Here is a 21485-nt window from a genome sequence, read left to right on the forward strand (position 1 = left end):
CTTAGGTTGGCAATATTTTGTGTGAACAGTCGCCAGAGATGTTGGAAATTCTGTTTCCTTTGTCTATTCTTGTGGTCATGTCATTAGTAAGAGTGCTGGAGGTAAACGTTTCAACTAGGCTGACATTATTCACCTGATAGTCAGGGACCCGAACCTTGCATTAGCCACTAAGGAGGCTGTCCTATCAGCAGGGCAAAGTACTGGGGCTACTGTATTGCCATTTGGACCATGCAGTAGCTTCTGGTGGGGTTCTCGATGCCATATTAGTTGGTAATGTTATGGCTTTATCTTATCATGCGCTACAAAAAATTTATAAAAAAAAAATTCTTCCTTTCTTTTTCTCTTACTTTCCATCTCTGCCCTGCTCTAAGCAAGTCTGCCGACCTATCAACAAATCTCAAATCTCAATCATGAATGGTTTCCATAAAAAATACTCGATTAAACTCAGATCTCCAACTTCGAATGTAGATCCCCACTAAAATCTTTCCTTCTCTAACATCAGGGGTCTACATTCCAACCTTCTAGAGGTTCAAACTCTATTATAGGAGACTAAATGAGACCTATTATTCCTAAGCGAAACTGGCATTGAACCGACTACTTCCCTCGATAAGTTCATCATTAAAGGATACTCTAACTTAACCTCAAAATCCGACCCCAAGATCGCCATGGGCATGAAGTATGTGCCTACATTAAAGACAGCTTTCCATGTGGCAGGGACATCTCCAGAGAAGATCCAAATTTACCCTATATGTGCTTCTGCGTTGCACTAGCCCACACTACTGCATTTATATTTGCACTCTATCGCCCCCATAACAGTGGAGTTACTATCTTTAAAAACATAACTGAGAAAATTGACCACGTCCTGTCTACGTATCCTTCAGCAAACATTCGTGTCTGTGGATACTTCAATGTTCACAATGTGGAATAGTTAACCCACTCAAACAAGACCGATAGCAAGGGGAGGTTCTGTCATGATTTCTCCATTGCCTATGACCTCACTCAGATTGTCTACGAACCCACCTGTGTGCCCGACACTGACGGTCAGTACGCAAGTCTCCTAGACTTTTTTCTCACAACTTGCCCTGAGCTATGTTCATCTTCCATTCTGTTTCCACTGGGATCTTCCGACCACTCTGTTGTATCAGTTAAGATAAAAATGAAATGTAATAGGTCCCCTGATGTACCTCTCCATCGTACAGTTTATCGATACTCAATGGGTGACTGGGAGAGCTTCCATACATTTATATCAGATCTACCTCTGCATTCCATGTTTAAAAATGATATGTCCTCTATAGTATCAGACCTGACAGAATGGTTAATTGTAGGTGGAGAACGATTCATACCTTCAAAAAGTTCCAGCAAAAACCTAAAGGCCAGTCGTGGTTCTCTCCGGAATGTGCTGCTGCCATTGCGCACAGAAATCATTTTTTCCATTGCTTCGAATGTAATAGCTGTACTAAAACTAAAGCTGCTTTCAGGACCGTCAGCAAAAAAAAGTGATAAAAAATGCGAGAGTTGTATGCTCAGTCCATCAAGTCTAAAGTAACTGAGCGACTTGGTTCCCATCAGTTTTGGCAAATAGCAAACAGAATCCTGAACAGGTGTGTGTGCTCTATCCCAACTATCATCAATGGACCTGAGGTAATCTCGTCAGCATCAGACAAAGCCAAACTCTTTGCCAAGAACTTTGCAGCTAATTCTAACCTTAACGACCAAGGCCGTTAACCCCCAGCATTTCCTTGTGTAACTGAAACACACTATGTGACATACAAATATCTGTACATGATGTTGCCAAGCTAATCAAACTGGCAACTGGTTCTGATGGAATTCCAAATATTGTGCTAAAAAAACTTCAACCAGAACTAGCACCCATACTTACAAAGTTATTTAAGCATTGTCTTAAGGAGAAATGCTTCCCAACCCCCATGGAAAATCTCATCAGTATACCCTGTATACATATAATTCAGGTGATCGTTTATTTTCCTCTCACTACAGACCAATAAGTCTCCTGTGCATCATAAGTTACTTGAATCTGTGTTAAATAGAGAAACAGTCAACCATCTCAGCAAAAATAACCTTCTTAGTGACATGCAATATAGTTTCCGTTCTGCTAGATCTACAGCAGATGTGCTTACAGTTTTATCTTACAGGATTAGGGAATCTCTCGACGGAGGCTTCCTCTCCAGGGTAGTTGCTCTTGACATATCAAAGGCCTTTGATAGGGTATGGCACAAAGGTTTACTTCACAAGATCTCCAGCTATGGTATAGCTAGAAATGTCTTCTCAATTATTAAATCATTTCTCTCTGATAGGTTCAAAAGAGTAGTGGTTGATGGGCAGAAATCAGAACCTCTCGGTATTAACACTGAGGTCCCTCAGGGGGCCATCCTGGGCCCAACTCTCTTCCTAATCTACATCAATGATCTTCCAAATCACATCCTTACATCATTCATAGACATTTATGCTGACGACACCACCATCTATGGTAGCATATCAAAGATCGTAAATGACCAAGTTCTCTGATCCTCTCTTCTCTGATCTTGAGCATGTGGTACAATGGGGAAAGAGGTGGCCGGTTACTTTTAACGCATCTAAAACCAAGCTTCTATCCTTACATCATCAATGCTCTGATCCTCATCTGGCATCAATTGAAATGAATGGCTCTCGTCTTGGGGAGGCCTCATGTTTTGATAAGCTTCTGGGTTTGACCTTTACTCCTGATCTGAAATAGAACACATATATCAAATTCGTTGCTGGGAAAATGGTAGGATCTTTCTACTGCTCCAGTAGATATCTCACTCCTGATGCAATTCTCTACCTATATAAAAGCAAGGTGTGGTCAATGATGGAGAATTGTTGCCACATCTGAGCTGGAGCTGCTAGAAGCAGCTTATCCTGCCTTGACACAGTTCAAAACAGACTTCTTAGCTTAGTGGGGATGCCCTTTTCTCTTACCTGCAACTTCTTTCCCCCAGAAAAAACGTTGCGAGCATGTCTTTGCTTTATCGTTATTTCCATGGCAAGTGCTCGACTGAGCTTCAATTTATGGTCCCTCCCCCTTGCCAAACTTTCACGAAAAACACTCGTCTAGCCAGAACCACTACCGATAATTTCCCACACTTTTTATCTGTGCCTAAACCTAAATGCAGATTCCATGAGCAGAGCTTCTATCTTAGAACTGTACACCTGTGGAACTCTCTTCCGTTGGCCTGCTTCCCAGATGACTACAATCAGTTTCTCTTAAAGTCCAATGTAAAGGAGTTTTTGATGAACCGTCCCTCTATGTAATCCAACTTACAAAAATCCCACTACCTATGTTAAAAACGCTATAATCACATTGACTATTGTATACCCATTAACCCTTATCCTCGAGTGACCTCCGGGCCTTGATAAGTAGTGATTTCTGTGTAAAAAAAAAGATTGAAAAGAAAAACCCAGAACTTTTTAGGGCATCAGAATCTATTTTAGTCTAATATCCGAAACGATTCTTTTACTTATTTTTTACTTCATTTTCCATTGCTGATAAAAATGGAAACTAATTATTGCTTTTAAATGAATAGTAGAACTAAAATCTGTAGATAATAATATTAAAATATGGCATGAATTTATTTTATTTGTGTAAAGAACCAAAAAATAACACAAGAAAACTTTGCATAAATTTGCTAGTTAACTTTTAAAAGAATGCAGTTGATTTAAAAAGTTAAGAAAAAGTAAAACATTTTTGTCAATACTGCTAAAAATTACAAAATTCAAAAGTAAAAAATAAAAAATTAATACTGATAAAAAAAAAAAAATTAAAGATTAAAAATCAACATCGCTAAAAATAAAAAAATAAAACATTAAGAATTAATAGTGATAAAATAAAAAAATAAAAAAATAAAAATCAATTCTGATAAAAATTAAAAAAATTAAAAATTAAAAATCAATACTGACAAAAATTAGAAAATTTAAAATTTAAAAATTTAAATTTAAAAATTGAATTAAAATTAAAATATATAAAATGTTTCTTTTATTGGTGGGATTTTGCCCATTTCTCTGGGAGAAATGTCCAAAAAGTATGAAATAAACTTTTAATTGTTTCAAAGGAATAGTGCTGTGTACAAAGAAAGTTCTTTAATTTATGTTTGAACTTGTAAAATAAAATGTCTAAAAATATAAAACATTAGCTGAGTGTAGATAAATGGCAATAAAATCGAAGACCAAGAAGAAAAAATAATCTTGGTTATCAATATTATTGAAACCGTTTGACAAGACACAGCTGCACTTCTGATGGACAAAAGCTAGAAGACTCAGCATCACCAACTATGATGGAAGAAGTTACACCAGTTAAAACCGAGTTAAGCTGCAACATGCACATTAAAAAACTCGACTGGATGTTTGATGGTTCAATCGATGCACAGGAGTCCAATCACTTTGAACAATGCGCTCTGACACCAGTACAGACTCGTATTTTGCCCTGCAGACTCACTTGCAAAACTTGCGCAGCTGACTTCGACCATAGTGTACAACTAATCTCGACAATTCGCTCCGCAACATGAACGATGTAATCAACAAGTGCAGACTCACTTGCACTCATCTCTTGAACTCTGCAGACGTGCTTGCAGATAAAGAACAAAAACAACCCATTTGCACTCGCTCATTAATTTCAATCAACTTTGCAAAGGCAGGAACACCACCAAATTTTCTCATCAATCATGTAGACTCTTGAACTTATCAATTTGACGATCCTTGCAGATACATTCCCACACATCTGCACAAACTCTTGATACGACTGCCCACCACATCTGTTTCTTTAGTAATTGATAATGATCAATTATCCAGGGCCTTATCGCGATCACTCCTTTGTTATTGTAAGCAACACATGCTGGTCAGCAGAAACAGACATGAAACCTGACACTCACAGAAATATGATCACGTGCTAAAAATAGCAACGAAGGTTTTCAAACAACAAAGAAAAAACATGAAACTTCATTTTTTCATAAACTAAACAAAAACAAATGACTATTATTTCGAACCAAGATTAAGATAAATACAGTTAATAAAAACAGAAGACTTTTAACTGTACGCAATATGGTGTGAAATTAATTATAGTCATTCGTTTTATAGCAATACCATCACTAGTCATAGAGCCTGTATCACAAACGGCACTCCATAAAACAAGCAGCTTTCACAGCAAATTGTCAGAACAGCAAGAGCAAAGAGACAAATCTAACAGTAACTTTGATGCACTCAAGTCAAGTGAACCAAGTCCAGCAGTCTCTAGTGACACCAGCTCACTTGAGCAATTTTTCAGCAATTTCATCTTACTCCTGCAGTGACTCTAGCTCACTTCATCAGCTCTCCAGTTCACTCTAGGAGCTTCCAGCGACTCCAGTGGTTCTCCAACTTACTCCTGCTGCTCCCAGCTCAACCCTGCATCTTCCAGCAACAACAGCTTACTCCTGCGACGTTAGCAGCTCACTCTAACAGTTTCCCAGCTCCACTGGCATTCAGCCACCTGCTCCAGTGCCCACTGACGTCCAGCTATCAATTCCTATCTCAAAGATCCAAGAATCTCAACCTCATGAGATGCCTGTTCATGCTCTAGCTGATCCTATATCCATTGCTGTAAACCTTGTTCTTGATAAAAATAAAACACAATATCCTATCATCTTAAACAGAATGTGCGTTTGCCATCTTTCTTTGCTATTGCTGTTACCTCTTTGTTTCATGTCTACTCTAGTAGTTATAGTTGATTGGCACCACACACACAGCCTTTCGGCCCTCTGCAACAAGTCACTTCAATTTTTGTTTTTTTGTTCTGCTCCCTCTCTTTTTATGCCAATTAAATCTTTGTATATATAGTTATAACAAGAAATAAAATTCACAACAAATTTTAGGTTACTTTAAGTAGGATGACCACATATTGCAAATGTTGTGTTGACTGATTTTAACTAAGAGTAGGATAAACATGATATCTTTAGATCACGGATAACCAACGACAGCCATTTTCCCTCACTTTTAATAGCCTTGTGCCTAATTTGTTTTAAATACAAATGTAAAAATATTTTCTGCAATCAAATAATGCAAAGTGTAGCATCTGTTCTGAGACTACTCTTTATCTTTTCTGTTCATGGTCAGTGAAGAAGAAATTCTTCTAGACTGAGGCATTTTAAAAGTTTTGTTCCAATCCAGAATGCCCTTTTGTGTGAAGCTGGATTTTCTTCACATTATAAAACGACCTTGTGTTTTACTCTGTCCTCGCGAAGAGGCAAGTAAATAAAAACACTATTAAGTTAGAATTACAGGCAAAAAAAAAAAAAAATAAAAAAAATAAAATCACGCCAAGGGAAACAACCGCATGTTTAAAAATATGCGGTTGTTTCCCTTGGCTTCATTTTTCCCCGCATACTAGTGCTATTTTATCAAACGTGATGTGATTTTGGAAATTCGGAATCTTAACTTATTAATTATTATTGAGAAGTAAATCTATTTTACTTAAGTAGTTGAAAAAGAATAATTTTTTCTCACAATTACTCTAATGTTTTATTGATTTTACATTTTTAAAATGCGACGATGCTGTAATTTTTCTTCAATATGATTTTACATTCTTTTGTTATGTAATACAACTTTGTTGCTAAAATAGTTGAAAAAATTTTTTTTTTCTATCAATTCTAACAGATTTCTCCCTCAGACCAATAAGTTAAGTTCCTGAATTGCCACATTTTTTGTCCTTGCATACAAAAAAAAAAAAAAAAAAAAATCTAGGATACGAAAGATACGCGTGACCAAAAAACTATTTTTCAGGCACATAATTCTTTAAAACATTTTTACAATCGGGGTTTTATTCGATGAATTTTTAAAATATAATATTTATGTTGATTTTTATCTGTAAAACATTTTTTCTTGGGCTTGAATTTATTTTTTGCTACTTACCCCCCCCCTCATGAATTAAAATCTATTTAAAAATTTATAAATTAATTATTACAATTATTTATTATATTTGGAAAATTCAGATTGAAGAAAGAACTTCTGTTTTAATTTTTATCGTGCATGGATTAAAATTTTTGAAAAGGTTGGTGGAGTTTATTATTTTTTTGAGGAATCGCAAATTGCACCCTTTTTCTTCCATGCGCCTGCATGCTCGTAGATTTGATTGAGGTTGTTGCAGAGACGAATCGCCTTTTATTTACAAAAAAAGAAATAAGTGTTGGGAGCGGGCTTCTTTGAGGTATTCTAACACTTGAAAATAAATAGTGGGGGACATGAGATTCATTCATACCAACTAGCTAAGGGGCTGATCCACTATGATGGGATTGACATTGTTTTTGTAGTTGCCGTGTGCCATGTCTAGGCAGGGAACATGTATTTGAGTCTGTTTTGTACAAACACACACAAACTAGCAGTGTGTATCCATCTACGACCGAACTGTGAGCGGGATAGCCTCCTTCATTTGATTTTGATTTGTTGATGTTTAAAATACGAAATCAGATAGTGATAAGACAGCGACTCCCCCACCCAACCCTATCTCTATGCGTGAAGTCCACACAACCAGTCTAACTATGCCTAAGATCGCTAAGTTCCTTCCTCAGCCACAGCGGATCTGCATTATAGACAATGGATGCTAAATCCAGGCATGTCACCTGGTCAGGGATGATGTGAGCCATGACCTCGTTGTCCAGTATTCATGGAGCTTGGAATACTCAAGGACAATTTGGGTTGATTTCTGGATTAATACTGTGATGCCAGCCATTAAGGACAAGCGCGTTCCTAACCGGTCACCAGGTCAAGGAAAACTCAGAATTATTGAGATAACCCTGGCCTGGCGCCCAATTCCACAGAGAAGCAGATCTCCCCTTCCAGCAGCCACAGCTGCTCCCCTAGCAGATCGATGTGGTCACCTTCACTAACTCCCTGTAAAATGCCCTTCTGGATTGGGTGAGGTCACTGGACCCCTCTGCCACCCATTCCACAATAGGGAAAAGAGCAACTGGGTCAAAGCCGCTAGATGGTTCGCAGGCAGGAGAAGTACAGCAAGCTGGTAAAGGACAAGCAGAAAGACATTAGTAGCACATGCCTCCACTCTACCTTTAAGAGACAATCCCTTTGAAGCCTGACCTTTGTCTATACTTTTGACCAGTTTTTGTCGAGCTGGAGACTCGAACCAAACTCTGAGTATGCGGACCAGGCCATCCATCCAGCCGAAAGAGCCAGGCAGTGTAAGTGAGCATTGTCAGGTGGATTTGCGGAGATTGACTATGGCCCATGTGACTTGTTTGTACCGCTTGAGTGCCTTAATCACCGCAATAATGTCATGAAGGCTCGACATACACACAGTGACATCATTGGCAAACGCGGAGATCCTGGCCTGCACACCATCAGGCAATTCAATTCTGTGTAGGCCCAGTCCAGTCTCCCTAGTCCTCAGCTTGTACGGAAATGGTTCTAATGTAAGGACATATAGCAGAGGAGACAACCAGCACCCCTGGAGCACCGACTGGGAAACAGTGAACGGCACCGACCTCATCCCATTTATTTACACAACTGCCATCAGCCGAGCATACAAATTTGAGATCCATCTGCGGAAATTGGGTCCAAACTCAGCAGTCTCTAAAACAGACTTTAAGAAGTGATGGTCCACCCTGTCGAAAGCCTTGGACTGATTCAAATTAATTAGTGCGGCTTCAATGTCGTCTTCTAAGTTTTCTATGATTGTGTGGATAATTTGCAGATTGTTTTGAATTGATCTCTCCTTCAAAGCCTGATCCGGTTCAACCAAGTCAGTGATAACGACCTGCAAACGATTCACAAAAGAACTCTGGCCCAAATTTTCAAATCTGTATTTAACAGAGTGATGGGTCTGTAATCATCTAGTCCCCCAACACACCTGTCCTTCTTCTGAAGAAGTGTGATCACTCCTTTGATAACATGACTTGAGATAGAAACTGTGTCAAACCAGTAGTTAAACACGCCCATCAGAATGGGAGCGAATATGTGCGACAGCCTCAAGAACATCTTGTATGCAGACCATCGAGTCTCGGTGATTTGTTGTAGCCGACCTGCTTCAACACAGCAATTACCTCACACTCTGCAACCCGACCATCACAACTAGCCGCTTAAACTGCCTCCTGGCCAGGCGAGCCAGCCAAATAGTTGTCAAACTCCTGGACGTGAAGCCTGGACAGCTGTGCAAAACGATCTACAAAGTGCACTCAAAACCACTTGCAAATCTTCCGAGACGATACTAATGAGTGTCCTTCTGGGCTCTGGATTTTATGAGTTTAGTTGCCCAATTTGCACCTGAGTGAAGCTCTGCGCTCGGAAGCGTTAACATTCACAGTTCATTGGATACTTTACTGAATCCAGCCCAAACTATCTGGCCCTGATACTGCTTTCTAGCTGAGCGATTAAGATCCCCCTTAGCTAGGTCTATCTCTAGGGGATTCCCCCCTGCCACAGCCCAGGCCAACCTATTCTCTAGACGCTTCTCTGCCTTAGCCTTATTTAGAGCGAGGCGCTGGCTGTACTTAACAGAGAAGTCCCTAATGCTAGCTTTGGCACTAACCCACCACCTATTCTCAGTTTCCACTCCCACTAGACCCCTCTTGATGTGTTCTGCTAGCTTTTCCCGAAAGTCTGCTAATAAATTATTAAACTTCCAGTATCCGGCTAGCTTGTGTTTAGTATCTAGGTTAATCCGGGCCACAAGTAGTTTGTGGTCGGAATGGCCTAACCAGTGGAACAAGATGTATATTCGAGGTTGTCTCTTCTAACTAGCAACTGGTCTAAATAAGTTCTCAGGTCAGAGGGCCTACTAGAAAGCCATGTCCACATCACCCTCCCCGGATGATCCAACCGGAATCTGTCATCCAGATCGCACATGGCCATCAGATTCAACAGACTGGTATCACACTCATCCGTCCCACTAGTCCTGATCACCTTATCTACCCTAGGATGAAAGATGGCATTCCAACCTCCCTCTAGAACTAACCGTTCTAAACCCTGAGAAACACCTCCAACTGCCGAAAAAGGAAATCGCTCTCATGTGGTATTTGATGCATAAACCGCAATGGCTCGAAACGTTCTATTTTCACGACCAGTCTACAATCAGCATCCGCATGAACAGCGCTAACTGCTGCAGAAAGAAATTCCCCTACTATGACGGTCACTGTATGCTGAAAAGACATTGCAATGCCCCTCCAGCACACAATGATCAGCAACCGAAATGTAGTGAGTCTACTGTAATGTAGCCACATCTATGTTCATGGACATGAGATCCCTCAGTACCCTAGCGGCTTTGCTTCGGCACCTCATGCCCCTAGCGTTCAAACTAGCAAGGCTCAAGGACGTAGCCATTGTGTCAACCACTGGATTGAAATCATTGGGAGTCAGAATACCACAGGATTGGGCAAAGTTAACCAAAAATAACTCCGAAATCCAGAGGAAAGGTTAGTTTCAAGGCCCTATAGAAACAAGGGTAGATGTATATTGGGACCCTCCCCTTACACCTACTCGCCAACTGGTTAAGGGAGTCGTGCCCCTCCTCCACCAACTTGATGTGTTCTTTGACTTTCTTCACCGCCTCTATCATGTTCCATATGACCTTTGTGCATCCTATTCTTGTGTGATGCACAAAGGTCATGAGTAATGGAGCATTCTGGAACTTTTTGGGATCCGCAGTTGAATGGCCATCCACCACCTCCAACTTCTGTAATGGCTTAATGAGCTCCCTTTGCCTCTGGGTTATCTTGTCGGCTGCATTGTGAGGATCTACCTCAATTCGGTCTCCAGGAAGGAAGGGAAGCTTTCTCATCTTTTCTCTTCTCACTGGAGAGTCTGATGCCGCTCTGCGGCTGGTTGTTGTACCTGGTCTCTCTCTAGACAGAGAATGGGCGCCAGTTGGATGTGTATTGAATAGAGGTGGAGATTTAGGTTCAGCAGAGAGGGTCTGTGTTGGGGCTTGGTGGGTGGGGGGCTAAACCATAAAGAGAGTCTTCTCTAGTTACATGGGGGATGGGAAACGGGACCCAACCTTGGTCTTTTTTGCTTTCTTCTGGTCTTGCTTCTGGCCCTGGCATTCTACCACTACTTCCACATTGTTAGTGATCACCTGCTCCCCTTTGGAATCTGACGTGGTGACCAGATTCCTCTTCTTCGTCAGTGACTGTGACACTTGATTTTTGACGGAGGAGCTACGTGATGACCCTGTAGGAGCATGCTGACGTTATACTTCTGTGGGCTGCTCTTTTGGTTTGAAGGGGTCTTTGCAGTTTTTGCTGGTTTCTTGGCAACTGTGCTCCAGCCCTGGCTTGGTGTTGTCGTTGTTTTCATGCCCCCTCTGGCTGGCTTTATAGGGGCTGCTCCTTTTGATTTTTGGCCTAGAGGCGCTGGTCTGGAAGTTATGGCCGCAGGGGCTCTTGGTGGATTTTTTCAGGCGTTCTTTTGCCATATGCCCCTGCTGCTGGCAATGCCAACAATGTGGACGGCAACCCTTGATGAGGATACTCATCATCCAAGTATCGCACCTGAGCAGAGTGGGGATCTTCTGGAAGTCGGAACGATCAACTTGCATTTTTTTGTAGTCCCCCAATAAGAGATTACGGGGACCACGGACTGGTTGCACAGCTTCAATGTCCCCGTATTGGCTCATCACATTCCCCAGCTGCTTTGAGTCTATAAAACAGGGGACACCCAGAATGGAGACGTTAGTTTGTCTCCTGCTCAAGTACTTTGGCTTGAGGCATAAGTTATTCAACCCCAAGTCAGACCAGGACAGTCTCTCAGCGTCATCATCGGTGGACAGAAGAAGGTCCTACATTGCATAACTCCTCCTGCAAATATAAGTTGCTGAGATATTAAACTCTCCCAGCAACTGTGCCATGGTTTCCTTTGGGACCCCAATCAGTGCTTTCTTTTTGAGGTCGGTGATGTGTTCTAAGGACGGGCGGCATTCTCTGTTCGGAAGGAATAGTCCTGTCTAATGAATCCTGCGTTGATTATGTGACAGGAAGTGTCGGCCAATTGGAAGGCTTCCATTTTGGTGATATCACAGGAGTCCCTTGTTTGATGGCACCAACTGTCCCACTCCTCTGGTCAGACTGGGCTGCTCTGTCTTCTTGTTTCTGGAGTGAGATTGACGTGCTCCAACCTAGTTTTCTTGTTGTTATCCTCGTCACAGCTGTCATATGGTGCCACTGCTACTGCTCAGCTCCATATCGCCCCTCAGTTACTGTGTCCAGGCTGATAATGTTGTTGACAGCTTGCTCCCAGTCATTGGACACCGCATATCTTATCGCCTGATTCGAGTTGTTGGCTCTTGATTTGAAGAGTTCTAGCAAACCTGATGGTCTCAATCCCGACCCTAGGAGTACGTTCCTTCTCTGAGTTGGGGGCTGACAGTTGAAGCTTTAAGTCGCTGATCCCACCGAGCTGGATCACCTTTCCCAGTCGACCTAGCGCTACTGCTGCTGGGAATGGCAGCATCAAAGCTATTGAAGTAGCCTAAGGCTCTAAATTCCGATTCTAAGGTGTGAGGGAGGGAAGCACCTGAACTGGCCTTGTTCAAACGACTGTGTCAGAGACACAGTCGGCAGAACCCGGGCTAGGCAGTGTAGTGGAGGCTGAACCGCACTGAATTGGTGGCGACTTTGTAGACCCTGATCCTGCTCTCAGATTGGACCGAGGTCCCCTATGAGAACCGAACCCCAGGCTGGGCATTTCTGAACTGGAGCCTGGACTAGCTACCCTCCTCTTCTCTGTCTTCTTCCTGAAGCTAGACCCGCCGACTTGGACTGGAAGGGGATTCCGTTGAATTTGACTCCAACCACCCTTTATGCAGCCCGACCAGCTGCTTAAGTCAGTTCAAGAAGAGAGGCTAAAAACCTTAAAAAAATACAAAGGAACAGCCAGTCCCCCCCCCCCAAAAAAAATGGGGGCAAGCAGACCAGGGAAGCAAGAGAGATGCTTTCCTGTAGAAAACCCAAAAACCAACGTGGACACAAAAGTCAATGGGGGCAGCTGAGGAGAAAAGTTGTCCCTGCCGGCCGCTGACACGCAACCTTTATGAGATAGCATGATTACATCATCAGAAGAAAAACAAATGAGAAGAATTAATTTCTCACTGAATCACAATAAATAGGATTTCCATCGTAAATTTATTGTGTTTATGTTCGATTCAGCTCGGAATCAAAGTCTCTTTTTTGTTGATTGATGGAGAAATGGTTGGATTTAAGTTTCTTTCTCTTCGGTTCGAAATAAGAAAAGTGGATGTTGCTATTTTTAGCACAGATCAGTAGTTCCGCTTGTTTCGCCGCTAGGCGGTGTCTGTGAGATTGTTTACCACTAAAAAATGACCGTCATAGTAGAAATACGAAACACGGCATAAGTGCACCATGACAAGGTCGTGACTTTACGAGTAATGGTTAAAATAATCATTAAAAAATATATCATATCTCTCAGTCGTTTTTTATTAAACAGAATTTTATACTTGAATGTCAAAGAAAAGTAAAAAATAAATTACAAGTGATCTGAACGATTTTGTGGTGATTTTTCAAAAATTTCTTTTCATACAGTCGCTTGCTTTGTTAATCCCCAGCTAGTTTTCGTTTTGACATTTGTTATTATTCATTTTTGTTATTTCGTGTTGCTTTATCGAACCTATATTGTTGCCATGAAAAATAATGCTGACGTTTAAGGAAAGAAGAATGATGCTTGCTATGAAAACGAAGCTGAAGATAATTAAGAAATATGATGATGGCATGAGGTTGAGTGCTATTACAAAGGAGTATGGCCGAAATCGCTCTACAATTGGTAAACAGAAGGAAACCATCAAAGCAGCAACACATTCTAAGGGCATGACTGTTCTTTCAAATAAGAGGAGCCACATCCATTACTTGACCCATGGGTGTACAGGAAGAAGGTATGTTAAGGTTAGGGTGCATAGGAAGAAGGTTCAAATTTTTAACAGAAGGATTACTTCTCATCTAGACTAAGGAAAAGGAAATCACCGGAGACACCATCACTGAGATGATAATCAGTCAGAAAGCTATTGCCATTTTCTATGATCTCGTGCATGCTCAGTGAGAAAACGATCCATACATTTTGATATCGCAGGATTAACAACAGGCACCCCTAGAATTCAAGACTTCATGGGGATGGTTCCAGAAATTCAAGAGACGTCAATCAATCAAGAAACATTTGGTGATGTGGCATGGGGAGGTTGCCGGCTCAGATGCGACAGCAGCTAAAGCTTTTGTTAAAAAATTTGATGAGTTGACTCTGCAGGAAGACTACATTTCAAAGCAAGATTTTAACTTTTGGATCATTAACAGAATCTTCAAGATTTCAAAGTGTTAAAGGAGAAACTTCTAGTAATGTGGAGGGATAATGTGAAAGTCTGGGTAACGAGGCAGTTTCTTCTTGTGGATAAATTTAACGTTCAGTTCGATTGTGAAGAAATACCTGAAAGAAACCACCACCTTCTGAAATATCTGCTTTGGACAACACCTGTGCTCACCTTTCTGTCGTCAAAGATGATATTCTCCCAGAATATATATATATATATATATTTTTTTTTTTCTTTTTAAAGTATAATTATCCACTGACACATGTTTTGTCATCTATATATATATACAGTGTATCACAAAAGTGAGTACACCCCTCACATTTCTACAGATGTTTAAGTATATCTCTTCATAGGACAACACTGACAAAATGACACTTTGACACATTAAAAAGTAGTTTATGTAGCTTATATAACAGGTTAAATTCATTCTCCCCTAAAAATAACTCAAAATTTAACCATTAAACGCTAAACTCCTACCAAAAAAAGTAAGTACATCCCTCAGTCAACTGTCAATATTTTGTGCGACCACCATCATTATTCAGAACTGCATTTACTCTCCTGGACATGGAGTTTACCAGAGCTTCATAGGTAACCATTTGAATTCTATTCTTCTATGACGATGTTGAGAAGCTGGCGGATATTTGAGACTTTGCTCACCACCAACTTTTGCTTGGGGATCCCCCAAAGATGTTCTATTGAGTTCAAGTTTGGAGACATGTTTAGCCAGTCCATCACCTTATCCTCAGCCTTTTTGGTAAAGCCATCGTCATCTTGAAGGTGTGTTTAGGGCCATTGTCGTGCTGGAACACTGCCCTGTGACCCAGTTTCTGGAGGGAGAGGATCATGCTCTGCTGCAGTATTTCATAGTTGTTGAAGACGCCCCTCCATGGGATTAATGGACTATCTCATGACGCCACTTTCTCTGGTGACGTCACTTCCGATATCGAGTACTGGTGCCCGGAAGTCAGAGATTGGCACGCCACCAAGCAGGTCGTGTGCAATGCCCCACCGTTGAGAAATGGTATGACTCAACTCACTTTGCCTGTAATTTATGTGAATACATGTTTCGTTCCTAAAAATCCTGTGTTCTTGATGTCGGATTTGACTTTCACATGGGTTAACTCCACAAAAAAAAAAAATACAAAAAAGAAAAGAAATGAAATTCTAATTGACTTCAAAAGAACGTCGGATTTACAAGCTAAGAAGTCGGCTTGCAATTACGTGCTAAAAACAAAACAAAAAAACAGAAACGAACACATGGCAAAGTTATCGACAAAATTGTAAGTTACTCTTTTTGTCTCTATATTTAAATTGAAAAGAACTGTACGAAACGCACTTTTGTAGTGTTTAAAAAGTTGGCTTCATTGCTTATTGAAAGAAGGGTGAAAAAAAGAAAAATGTTGACCCAATTTTCACCGCGAAAACAATTCTATTGTAGTTGTCTATGGTTTATTCTTATGCAAATTTGAACATTTTTCAAATGAAGTGAAAAGTTATTTTTTCCCTTTGTTTTTGCTGCTAACTTTATGCATTATTTTAACGGGAGAGATATGTTTTTTTCCCTTTTCGTTTTACTTGGACTAAAAAGAAATACTACTTTTTCATTGAGTGAAATTTTATGAAATATTCTATTTTTAACTATCGGTTCTAAAGTGAAAAACTTTTTTTTCTTGCCGCATGGGGACAACTCACCCACACACACACACACACCCACACACACACAAACACATAAAAAAAACAAAAAAAAAACTAGCAATTTTGCCAGACAATTTCACAATTATTTTTATTCTTTTGCAACTGTATTGTATCACTGTCGAGACTCACAGTCTTTCTTATATTGACCCTTGTCTTTCCCTTTCTTTGGAGGGGACAACTTGTGACCCTTCACCGCTAACACCGGGGCTTGCCTTTTTCGCTTTTCCATGGGTTAATAAAGCTGTTGATTTAATGACAAACTGTCTTCAGAGTTTTAAATTTGGAGAAGTGTTTACACTTTCCGTCGTAAGACTTAAAACACTCGAGACAATGGAGCATGTGGTCTTTATGGGACGGAACAGTAAAAAAGTCGACCGAGTAGGATTGAAGCAAGCTCCAGAACTTTTTACCTTGTCAATGCTACAAAGAATACTAGTCTCTTCGACAATATAGAATAATTTCTCACGGAGCCCCCCCCCCTCCCGGGGGAAGAACAGTCTATTTACACCGCTTATGACAGCAGTTACATCATTCTCTCTTAGAGCTACTAAGGTGTACCTAGGCGAGGCACAGCCCCTAATCTTAGCAAGCATGGCGGACAACAAATCCAATGGATCTTACAAATCCCACCGGTCTCACTCATCCCACAACTCACGGTCTGCCAAAACACAACTCCTCTTTGCAGAACAAAGTAAAAAATAAAAATGGAATTGGAGAAACTACAGCTCGAAAAGGAGACAGCTGCTGCTGTAGCTGAAGCAGAGGCTCTGAAGGAAGCTGGCAATGAGCTAAATGAACGGTCCAGCTCAAAACTCGACTGTATTCCTGCTGACCCTAACATACGGGTTAGAGAATACCTATGCAAACAGCCTCCCCCCCCCGATTATAAGTTATCACTCACCCACTTCACATCCAGAAGTGAACTACGGTTTAATCGACGGAACGAGGGATGTTTGCCAGCACTCCTCCGACCTAGTGAAGCTTTCACTCAGCGCGAGCTCCTCACTACTGGGTTAATTCAGTATAGCGACAAGCCAGGACACAGTCATTCCGGCACATTATAAAGGAACTTGGTCTCACTCCTAACGAAGAGATGGACCTTTTGATAAAATGGCTGGGCAAGGAATCCAGCACTTACGCTAAGAGAATAAGGATGGTGCATATAAACAAACCGGCAAGAGACTTGTCAAAAGTATGGGAACGACTCGAGGAGTATTATGGTGCTCCGGAAGTCATTGAGGAGGCACTTCTCAAACGTGTGGAAGACTTTCCCAGGCTGACGAGCCGAGACCTCTCAAAATTAAGAGAGTATGAGATTTGTTAGAGGAGCTCCTGTCAGCGAGAGAAGATGGGAACCTTTGCAGTCTAGCCGTCCTGGATGCTGCCCAATGACTCCACCTCTTGGTAGCCAGCTACCTTCCTCACTACAAGAAAACTGGCTGTTGGATCCAAATATAAAGACCAACACCAGGTTTCCTTCCCTCCCTTTCAAGTCTTCGTGGGGTTCGTCAAGCAGCAGGCTAGAATAAGAAATAACCCGAGTTTCAAGACTCCTTTAAAATGGAAACAGGATGAGAGCGATATCCGTAAATAGGATGTCTCCCCAACATCATCCGACTACAAACGTCAAAAGGACTTGGCTTGCTTTTGCCCTCTACACAGAGCTCCCCACTCTCTATTGGAATGCTGTCCCTTTCAGGAGAAGCCTTGAAGGACTGAGAAGCTTTCGCCCAAGACAGAGGAATCTGTTTCAAATGTTGTCTGTCCACAGAACACAAGGCAAGACACTGCAGGACAGACATGACATGTGATGTGGACACTCTTAAAAGAGCACTGAAGAAGGCTCAAGGGACCTGTTGTAAGTAAAACAAATACTGTATACCCTTTAAATAAGGTTTTTATTAGCACAAAAGAACAATACGTTGGGTCCGACGACAACACTATAAAGTAACATGGTGGACACTACTGGAGTAGTATACAGAGCTAGCGCTTCGTCAGGGAGAGTGCTATTGGGAAGTTTCGTATCCATACGAAACACAATACAATAGGACCCTAACAGATGAAGCACTTCAACAATTTCTACATGTGTATAGGATTACACCCAACCCGAACACACCAACAGCAGTCTCACCTGCAGAAACAATGTTTGCGTGGAAAGTGAAATCCGTTTTTGACAAGCTCTTAATCAGTCAAGGCCACTAGTGACCACTTGTGTACCCAGTAAACGTTTCATACCAGGTGAAAGAGTGTTTTTCAAAAGTTATAAAAACAACACATCATTCTGAGAGGTGGGTACAATTATGAAGAGAGTCGGTGACATGGTATATATCATCCAAGGACCAACATATACCCACAAACGTTACCAGAACTAACTAAGAAGATGTTGATCAGTTGAAACCAGCGACAATCCACCATTGGAAGATGAGCCAATAGACACTGTCTTCGAAACTTTCGATCTTGAACCTCCTCAACCAACACCTGAACTACGGCGGTCATTCCGTAAGAGAAACATTACCGAGCCATTGATGGTAAACCCTAAAAGGAGGAGGTACTGACAGCCTTTATGAACAAAAAGCTTGGGAGGGTAGTGTTGGAGATGCCTCTCCATGGAATTAATAGACTATCTCATGACGTCACTTCCTCTGGTGACGTCACTTCCGATATCGAGTACCGGTGCCTGGCAGTCAGAGATTGGCACGCCACCAAGCAGGTTGTGTGCAAACGCCCCACCGTTGAGGAATGGTATGACTCAACTCACTTTGCCTGTAATATATGTGAATACATGTTTCGTTCCTAAAAATCCTGTGTTCCGTGATTATTATTATTACCATTTAATCCCATAACAATAAAAATCCTGTGTTCCGTCATTATTATTATTACCATTTAATCCCATAACAATAGTACACGTTGAAATTCATATTTGACTGTAGGCATGTAGGGGACTAAAAATTAGAGAACACCAGGGAGGAGTAATCTGCCCCTTATATATTCCTTGTGTCTTTTACTTTTGGTCATGGGCAGACGTGTTGATTTTCCCTCTCAAGGAGAGGAGAACCTTTTTCCATCACGAGGTGAGCTCTAAGGACTTATTCCACTAGTCGATTAGTCTTATTGAACTGTCTCCATTGTACTATGTTGTGTTGTTCTTTAAATGTTTGTCAGTGTACAATAAATGTGTAAATGTAATTGGGCTATTGTGTTTTATTTGTATTTTTCTGTTTAGTTTAAACTAACAAATTGGTGACTCCGAGAATATATATATATATATATATATATATATATATATATATATATATATATATATATATATATATATATATATATACACACACACATAGATAATAAGTTCTGTAAAAAAAAAAAAAGAAGTAAAATAATATTTTTATGAACAATAAGAAAAAGTTAGGATGTAAATTTTATTACTAGAATTCTAATTATTATTCCCTAACTGAAAATTCGTAGGGTAGCGTAATTAAGTAGCAACACGATTTTTCTTTTATTCTTTACATATTTTTGTCGATAGAATAAGGATAGAACTAGGGTTTTGCTTTAATCGTGCAACAAGTTTTTTTTTTTGAAACTAAATTATTCCTTCGTTCCTAAAACGGCTGTCGGTCTTCCTGCCACGGTCACATTCAGCGCCTGATACAGGATTGGCTGATATGAGCGAGTACGTTGCTTTCGGTCTCTGTGCCCCCTTACCCTCCCTGTTGTATTATTACTATTCCTTTCTTTCCATGCTCTGTTGCTAGACTGTTGTAGTTTCCAGTGCGGCAAAAGAAAATACATAAATATTTTTTTTTAAATGGTGACAACTTGTAATCTTAATGCCTTATTAGTACGCGACGACCCTGCTTTGTTTTTTGCTCAACTCGATTTATTTTTCAAACAAAAATCGATTGACAACCAGGCAGAGAAATTCTGTTACGTCGCATCCATTTTACCTCAGGATACAATTACTGAGGTAAGAGAGTTAATACGGAGAAGCCGTACGATGTACTTAAGGAGAGAGTCACAACTGCTGTGACTGTTTCCACACATAAGCGTATTTCGCAGTTATTGGAACAAGAGACCCTGGGGGATAGCAAGCCGTCTCAATTTCTTAAATGGCTACAAAAATTAGCAGAAGGTTCGATGGATAAAAGCATCGTTAAACATATTTTTCTCCAACAGATCCCAACGGAGTATAAGGTGGCTATTGCTGCTCAGGACGAGTCCACGCCTGTGGAACAACTCGCCGTCATATTATCCACACAATCGTCTGCAGTATCCAGCGTGCAGACCTCTGGAAGAGACGAACTTCTGGAAAAATTAATGGAGGGCCAAAAACGGTTGGAAGCCCGTATGAACAGAATGGCGGAAGACATCGCCAGACTATCATTACAACAGAAGCAGGGACATGGCAGCAGAGGAGGTCACAGCCAGCCCCGGGAACGCAAGCAAGAAGCTATTTGCTGGAAGCACAAGAGATTTGGCGAAAATGCCAACTCTTGTATTCCACCTTGCAACTATAAGGGGCAGGGAAAAGCCTAAACCGACAGACGAGAGCGGCATCAACTGTCGGTGCATCCTGCTCTGGCCGCCTACTTTATGTTGTAGATAGGAACACAGGCATCTCGTTTTTGGTGGACAGTGGGGCACAAGTTTCCCTTATCCCAGCAACATCAGTTGACAAAAGGTCTCCTCCCTGTAAATTTACACTGCGAGCTGTAAACGGTTCGATAATACGGACTTATGGAGAGAGGTGTATGGACCTCAACTTGGGTTTACGCAGATCCTTTATCCACATTTTTATAGTGACTGACTATAGTGGGTACTGACTTTCTGCAAGCATTTGGCCTGGTAGTAGATATGTCAGGCCAGTGTCTCAGAGATCCAAGCACACAACTTGCAGCATGTGGCGTGGTGGGGACTGGCACACCATTAGGTCCACAGGTAGCACATGCAAACCAGGACGAAGCTTTCCTGAGTCTGTTGAAGGAATATCCTTCAATATCGGTCCCCTCCTTTCACAAGGAAGTTTTACCGCACATCGTAACTCATTACATCGAGACAAAAGGCCCACCCGTCCATTGTAAAGCTAGATGTTTAACACCTGAAAAAATAAAGGCCGCAAAAGCAGAATTTCAGCAGATGATGCAGATTGCCATAGTTCACCCTTCAAATAGCGAATGGGTCTCGCCTGTTCATCTTGTTAGTAAGGGTCCAAATGCATGGCGGGCATGTGGGGACTACCGAGCTTTAAATGCCGCTATGAAACCGGATAGGTACCCAGTACCACATATCCAAGATATAACAGCAGTGGCCCAGAATAATAAGATCTTTACTAAATTAGACCTTATTCGGGCATACCACCAGATCCCGGTGGAGCCCGAACATATTCCCAAAATGGCAATTACCACACCGTTTGGAATGTTTGAACTTTTGCGTGTGCCATTTGGTTTACACAACGTAGCTCAAACGTTCC

At 41.1% G+C, this 21485-nt stretch overlaps 1 protein-coding gene across 1 annotated transcript in view; it reads left to right on the plus strand.

Moving 5' to 3' along the window:
* Positions 1 to 16722: 16722 nt before the first annotated feature.
* Positions 16723 to 21485, plus strand: part of LOC145276604 (uncharacterized) — a 5815-nt gene continuing 1052 nt past the window's right edge. The window contains exons 1-3 of the mRNA XM_080127799.1: positions 16723 to 16863; positions 20192 to 20360; positions 20829 to 21480. Of these exons, the coding sequence (XP_079983925.1) occupies positions 16723 to 16863; positions 20192 to 20360; positions 20829 to 21480 (962 nt within the window). The remainder of the gene's footprint in view (positions 16864 to 20191; positions 20361 to 20828; positions 21481 to 21485) is intronic.

Source organism: Euprymna scolopes, chromosome 5 (assembly GCF_053919585.1).
Source record: "Euprymna scolopes isolate OS-2025 chromosome 5, ASM5391958v1, whole genome shotgun sequence".
Classification (NCBI taxonomy): Eukaryota; Metazoa; Mollusca; class Cephalopoda; order Sepiida; family Sepiolidae; genus Euprymna; species Euprymna scolopes.